The 7,945-nt window shown below is 40.5% G+C and overlaps 1 protein-coding gene across 1 annotated transcript in view; it reads right to left on the reverse strand.

The window, feature by feature from the left end:
• The window catches only part of LOC133350277 (potassium voltage-gated channel subfamily KQT member 1-like), a 74,264-nt gene extending 66,622 nt beyond the window's left edge, over nt 1-7,642 (reverse strand). Inside the window, 1 exon segment of the mRNA XM_061564454.1 lies at nt 5,871-7,642. Within this exon segment, the coding sequence (XP_061420438.1) occupies nt 5,871-6,235 (365 nt within the window). The 5' untranslated portion in view covers nt 6,236-7,642.
• Nucleotides 7,643-7,945: the final 303 nt, after the last annotated feature.

A 7,945-nucleotide genomic window follows, 5' to 3' on the forward strand; every position in this document is an offset into this window, starting at 1 on the left:
TGTACAAGAGGCATATAAATAGAGCTATGAGCTGTCTAGAATAGCTTTTAATGTTTTCTTTTCAGCCTGTTGGTAATGTATGTTGAACCTCTTTTTCACCGTACATAACCAACCGTATATAAGCAAAACGTACAGCCTGTTTATTTGAGATATTTAAAAAGGTTATCTATCAATTCCTGAACTCCACATCAAACATTTAGTGTCAAGAGTAACTGCTTGCAAAGTGTCAATCTTCTGGCAACAAAAAATGTCCGCATCATCCAAAGCCATAGTTTGTTCCCATGATATGTTGTGCTCTGACGCCAGCTAATACTTATTGAGCTCAATATGTTCAGAACGACAAAGCTGGTGTGGCAAGAGACTGTGTACCCAACGTCCTAGGAATTCCGTGCTGTACTCCAATTCAGTTCGACGATGAGCTTGGCTACAATCCCCCACCACTGTACTTCTGCAGATCTTCACACTGCCCCTGTCACAACGATCACTGGGCTGTTGACAACACTGCCAAATAACTCGCAATATTTCCGTTTATCCCTCATCTCCCCCCCTTGTCTATATGAATCATATACGGCACATTATATAGCACAGGGTACTTGATGTACTGCGAGTACAACAACGAGAAGGGGGAAAATGAATAGAATTTAGAAGCAGATATGAATATGCTTCATTATCTACCTTTTGGGTTTTCACAAGATGATATTGCAGTTTGTTTTAAATGTCCTGGCGTCCTGAGATATGTGCTGACCAGCACAGCCAATGCCACGGAACCCTATCAAGCCAAGCATTGATAAGTCAGGGAAAGAAAGTAAAGGGAACAAAGCGAGGGTTGAGTAGCGGGGCAGGGCATTACACAGTATATACTGAACGTGTTTATCTGTAGAACGATGCATTTATTGAGTGCACAGAATTATCCATTAGATCGATTTGAGCCATGGTAAATGTCAATGGATTATGAATTTTTTGTATTTGCTTAAAATACTGTAAGTGTTTGCACAGTACAGTATTGCATATTTCACAACATCCACCGTGTGTTTTGCGCATGCGTTGTTATTTAACGAGCACATTTTACACCAACAGAGTTACTGATATTAAATTGTCCTCTGCTCGCTCTCGTGTGTGTAACAAAAACAACACGTGGCTATCTCTGAGGCAATTCTTTCCAAGTTAAAATATTTAAAGTTTTTGTTCCAAACTGCATCACTATCATTTCCACGAATATAAAAAAGATGCACAACCATATCTGGCATAGCAATGTCGGCCAAATTTATTGGGGGTGTGGGGGATTGCTATAGTTATGTGGGGGAGTGTGTCTTATCAGGCAAAGGCAGCAATTATCTTAAACATCCGCATGCCTAAACATATACAAGGTCTTGCTTATAGAAACAGAGCACCATGTATGCTATTCACATTTCGATTTAAAGCTTTCGTGACTGCAGGGATTCATCATCTTGGTTCTTTCGGTAAAGTCACGTAGAAGGGAAATAATAAAATAATACAAATAAAACATAATAAAAGAATTCTCACGACGTTTCGGCCACAACGCAAGCAGCCGTGCTCAGGTGAAGAACACGTCAGGTGAAGAACAAGTCTTCCCGACAGACTTGTTCTTCACCTGAGCACGGCTGCTTGCGTTGTGGCCGAAACGTCGTGAGAATTATTTTATTATGTTTTATTTTTTATTATTTTATTATTTCCCTTCTACGTGACTTTACCGAAAGAACCAAGATGACTATTCACATTTGCAAACGCGTTTCAATATGATCATTAGCCATGATCCATCTACTGCTGCATTAAAGTCTCACAACGGTCCATGCAATTCCTTGCACATGAGCTTACTCATTTCTCAATCTCTGTAGCAGTCGCCTTCTTGGGTGTGTTCTCTGCTTTGCCATTCTGTTGTGAGTCGATCATCGGCCACCATCTATTCTAGTGATGTGTCAGTTTCCCCAAGTCCATTTGCTTAACAATAAATATGGTGTCACTACTTTGCATGTGTTCTCTGATCCATGTTTCCTCTGTCTCTCAACATAGTTGCAAGAATACCCCCCCCCGCTCCAGACTTCTCTTGCACGCATTTAAACTTCGTTTAATTTTATTTGTAAGTGTCCACACAAGTAATTAATGTCATAGCACGTAGTATGTAGTGATTACATTTTTATCTGCTCCGAGGTACTGCTCCTCTCAAAGCACATTGATATTCTACTTTCCATGATCAATTCAGTTTTCTATGAAAGTAAATCAAACTACTCTCGCTTGCGTTTATCATTTTGATCCTGGTCTGCCTTCAATAATTGTCGTAGGCAATCATACTCTCATGTGTTTTCCAATATATTCCCTTCGGTATATATTCATTTGTATAGCAAACCTGTTGTACATGACCTGTTCTGCTCCTATTTATCTTGAACTCTTCTTGGCACAGCCCTCTTTATTACATTATTAAAACATTCCCCGTAATGAATTTCCATTGTTTGTAAATGACCATGTCATCAGCAAATATGAGGACAATAATTTCTCCATTTATGTTCATCTCTTTAAATTCTCCAAACTTTGGTGATACCCTATCTCCTTGCCTGACTACCCTCGTAGTCCTCCAATGTCAGTGTAGCTGGTTCATACTTAGCATTTCTAAACGTCTTTCGTACGGTACGAAAGACGTTCAACATACATACGTAGTTAGTGCGATGACTGGAAGACAAAGTTGCACGAAATAAAATAATTCATAGTCTATAACAAGTATTATCAGCTTTTTTACCATATCACAATGCGATTGTAGTTTATGGTAGCAAGGTCTTTCCAAAATGTGGCTTTCCAATATGGTTGGTCAGCCTCTAAATTGTAAAAATAAAAATCACAATTTTTCTGCACTCACTTTTTGCTAAGTATTTATTTGCTTCAGAATGACTTTAAACTCTTCCAGAGGCAGTATGCAATTCTTTATGGTCACAATACCTTTTCAGGCTTGAATTCAATCTCAGCAACGTGAGGTCGCACTACCATATTAGCCAGTTCACAGCAACACCACTTGGAGCCCGACTGGTTGCACACACAAGTCAAGGGTCTGCTTTGTTAAGAGCACTCAGACTATGACATGTATATGCTTCGTTTCATGTACGTCTTTCACATCTGTTTGGTTGAGTAGGTCTTAAAGGAGAACATATTCCAAATCACTCTGTGCTTTTATAGTATTAAAGTATGATTTAGTCATTTATCTTTAGAAAATAAGATTCAATAATTCACAGCCTTGTATGAATCTACTGGTGTACGAAGACCTCTTCATGGGATGTCTGTCATGGCAGTTGTTTGTCCATACTTCTCACTGGTAAATGTGGGTTTGCATAGGGGGTGGCCGACCCAGGTCTGGTTTCGTTATCACTTGCCACCAATGTTAGCCACGGTTGGAAATCACTCAGGTTGCCGGGTTCATGGCGTGGTGCCCTAACCATGGCACAACTGTTTTAACACCGCTTTATTTTAAAGATGAGATGGCGCAGATTTAAGGTATCACCACCCTGTGAATGTGACCGAGTACAAAAACAAATGCAATCACTAATCTACAAAATATATGATATTATATACTGCGCTGGCAGTGGTGCAAAAGCACAAATAACCTCGAGTTTTGGACAATGGAGATAAAAAGATCCAAAGCACTTCACGATCTGGAGACCTCCCTCTTGGAATTGCACTTCACTGTAACATTGGCTGCACTCACAACAGCAACGTGCTCATGGGGAGCACGTTCATTATTTATCCTCAGGCATTATTTGTATTAATTGTGTTTTTTTTTTTGCAGGACCCTCGTGAACAGTGCTGAGACTCAGTGTGGCTGTTATGGTCAAATATAGGGCATTATCATTAGTGTTGTTGCTAATAACAACCTTCAATCATTCGCGCCACTTTATTACGTCATCGTTAATTGTGATGCTGAAATCACTGCACTGACTCAATTCTAGTCCACTCAGTTCACGTTCACACTATCGCCACATGTACACATTGATATTATATTGGTCTACAGTCTACACGGACTGACATATGGTTACATTCACAAAAATAGCCTAGGCTCAAATCTGATTTCTCCTCTCGAAATGAGACAGTCCCACTACATTTTTCCTCCGAGTTAAACAGCTTTCCCGAACACCACTCCCTAATAATATTGTCACCTTATTACTTGCCCTTTACGATTACCACCAACACAATCGGACGTTGAAGGTTTCAAGATATTTCCATTCGTTACAAAATAATAACACAAGCTATGCATTATTTGACATAGCTAATTTAATACCGATTTAAGCACCTACCCAGCAAATCAGTTACCGAGTATACAAGCTGGCCTCGGAGAGAAACCTGAGGTATCAGTCCTCACTTGAAATCCGCATCTACATTAGCTGATCAAGTGAAACACATTTCATGTGCAAGTGTAGCACATTTATGCAGGTTATTGAAAATGAGACTTTAAAATAAGTCAATGTTGTGCTTAACATTGCTGCATTTTTGAAGATGCCTTATCATGGTATTCTGGCAAACATCAGCTTATAAATTTACACCCACGTGCCATCTCCTATCAACATTATTTCGTGAAAGTACAGTATGGAAACGTCGCTCACATGGCACAGTTGCCTTCCCATTAAAGAACTGCACCATGTATAGATACAAGGACAAAATAAAGTTAATATTTCCATTAACTAACACTTACAATGCATTTGCGTGGCACTGCTATGTGTAACATTTCAGTATGAACATGACCTACTCTACCATTTTACAGAATCATGTTTTTAAGGTGTCAGAGTTTGTTTATTTAAAACATGTGTGGCGCTGAAGTGTTCCTCAGTATAGTTAATAAGCTAAAAAATGTTTCCCCGATGACCAAATAATTCGGAATGCGTCCAACTTAATCAGATCTCAAAAGCTGAACAAGGTTCTGCCCCTGAATAGTGCTTGGATAGTTGATCACCATGAACGGTAGGTTGTTTAGGTTGCTGTGGGGCTACATTATGGGCAGCAGAAGGCAGTACAACAAAATACAGTCGTGTTAAGACCCATGACTATGCTCCCAGCCTTCACTAACCTGCTATTTTTCGATTTAAAGCTTTCGTGACTGCAGGGATTCATCTTCTTGGTTCTTTCGGTAAAGTCACGTAGATGGGAAATAATAAAATAATAAAAATAAAACATAATAAAATAATTCTCACGACGTTTCTGCTATTGACCAGCATGGTGAAGTATGGTCAAATGTCCAGCCCTTCATCCAGCAGTAGGTGTGCGAAAATTGGCTGAACTAGCACGTCATTTACTTCATAATCATTACATTACACTCAATATCATTAAACCACAGGAATATGTTTATGGATAGGAGGCGGGCCATGCATTGCCCCTGCACACCCCCCCCCCCCCACACGTAAACAGGCATTCAACAGGACGGCTTTTGTTGAAAAAGGTTACAAATGGTAAAACTATCGTAATTCTTGCAAAACGATATGTAAGCATAAAAAACACATTTTGGCACAATAGACGGCTTTGAACATTGTCTAAGTCCACGTGTTTATTTTATAATTTACTTTTAAATAATAAAAAATAGCACTTCTCATTCCCCAGTCATTATGCCACCCCACAACCAGCACAATGTCTCGCATTGTTAACCACTCAACGCACAAAAAGTAAATTTAATGCAATAACCTCTTCATGGATGGACACAGATTTGCAACAATGGGAAGCCGGATGGCTTGCGGGCTAGGTTCGGAAGGTTGATTGGCACAAGCACCGGACATGAGAAACCACTTGGCGCAATGGAAAATGTACGAGTGTTAATGCACACAACAACACATCCCCCCCTTCCGTGACCCTGGGTGCCCATGAATGTATCTCTCAGTACTCACACAGAGAAGTGGTAGAGGAAGCATTTCCAGCCGGTGGGCCGCTCCAGGAAGTTATACACACGGGACTGGATGGTGGAGGTTCGTCCGCACATCAGCAGATGACTGTACGTAGACACGCGGCGACCTCTGCGGGGGTCATGGGGCAGGCCATGTAGAGCCACTTGCGGAGTCGTCTCGACGACATGCTGGCCCTGGCCCGGGCCCAGCATGTCGTCCCAAGATGCCTCGCCGACTCGCGTCTTGGCGGTCTCGGACATCTCCAGGCGCACAGGTGACACCGGCACCTGCAGTCTCTCCACGGAGGTGGCCTCCTGAATGGCCCGGGCTGGCCCTCTGTGAGAAGAACTTCGCTTTCCGTGTGACATTTTTACACGAACGGTGGTGGTTCTTGTTGGTTTTTAGTCCAGGTAATATATAATTAGATTTTTAAAAAAGTATTAATAAAACGGTGGAATTGCAATGGTCCTATTTGGGAATATGGTTGCTTGTCGTTGGATGATTTTTCAAGTTACAGTAGTTGAAGATGTTTTACATAAACTTGCTTTGCAATCGTGGTTTTGCTGTACGTGTGTTGTGCTTCTTTCGCACCATACATACACTTCGGAGCGGCAGAGATGGCTGGGTGTGAAGTCCTGGTGTGGAGTAGTCTCGCATGGAAAAACAACACAAAGGAAAGAAAGGCCATCAACGGAAGAATTTTTTAAACATTTACCAGTACTGAATTAATTAGAAGTGTCAATTAAAGTACAGATACGGTGTTTGGTTTGGGGTAGGTTTCAATGCACCAGCTGAACAGGCATATCCCGTTTCATTTTTATGTAACCGACTACGTTACAATCAAAATGAAAATGCATAAGTGGTGTGTGCATTAGTTTCCATATGCCATGATGAAAATACAAACGAATCGTAACATGTTTTTATTATTGATCACTTCTTACACATGTAAAAAATGTATGCTTCTCATAAATTGCCTTTATGTTGCAAAGCATGAAATTAACCACAACAACAAGCTGGATTTTTACTCTATAAAATAGCCTTCAAAACATGATCTGAGTGTTGTCTCAACGTGCTCTTGATATATACAAGCTGCCCAACATTACAACAAGATGTTTTCAATGTTTCTGCCATGAATCTGTAAACGTAACAAGTGCCAGAATTTAACACCCTTTTGGTGTCCCAAACCCCACTAACATGTCCACATGAATCAGTTTCATTTTAACTACACGTTGCAAATCTATTTTAATACACCGCAATTAGTGCGTTACAATTCGTGTACTTTTAATACAATTAACACTTAACACATGCTTAAGTACTCTGTAACAATAACTTTCTATACGCCTTGTTGTTCGATGTGCTTGCAGGAAAGATACAAATCAAAAAGTCAATGCGGTTTCCCATTCAAACAAGAATGGGGGTCATGCCAATTTCCTGTTTACAACTCTCAGTTATCGGTGGACATTCTAGACATTCCTATGCTCGGTTTGTGCTTACCCACAAAGGATAACCGATATAGACTTCCCAAAAAAAGTGGTACCTAAATTATAAAGCCCCAGATCCATACCGATTAAGTCAATGTCCGACCGGGTTATAAATATACAACCATCTTAACTGTAAGCACATGCTCTCATCTCGGACCGGAAATATCAAAACACAGTTGCACAAAAGCACTCTTGTGTAAAAATAAAGTGTACAACACCACTTGTATATGTAAAAAACCACAACCATCACAATACACACAACACCGTGTATTTCATGTACAGCAAAACATCACAGAACATATAAGTTTTTACAAAGCTTACCTTTGGCAGTGCTGAATTGATTAAGTCTCCTTTCATTAACTGCAGATAGGCAGGAAGCGGTGATCACGAGGGCCTCCACGGCACATGATCCATGTGTAATGTTTTATTAATGCATGCTGTTTAAATACCACTGTCCAGATTGGAAAGGGGGAAAAAAAACGTGCAGCTCTTTTTTTTGTTTAATCCGGGGTGGGAGGGCTTTTAGATAAATCCGTAAGTGTCGTTGGTTTCTCAAACCAGCAACAACTGGGCACCACGAGAACGGATTGAGAGGTG

This window comes from Lethenteron reissneri, chromosome 33 (assembly GCF_015708825.2).
Source record: "Lethenteron reissneri isolate LAM-NWPU_2019-01 chromosome 33, ASM1570882v1, whole genome shotgun sequence".
NCBI lineage: Eukaryota > Metazoa > Chordata > Hyperoartia > Petromyzontiformes > Petromyzontidae > Lethenteron > Lethenteron reissneri.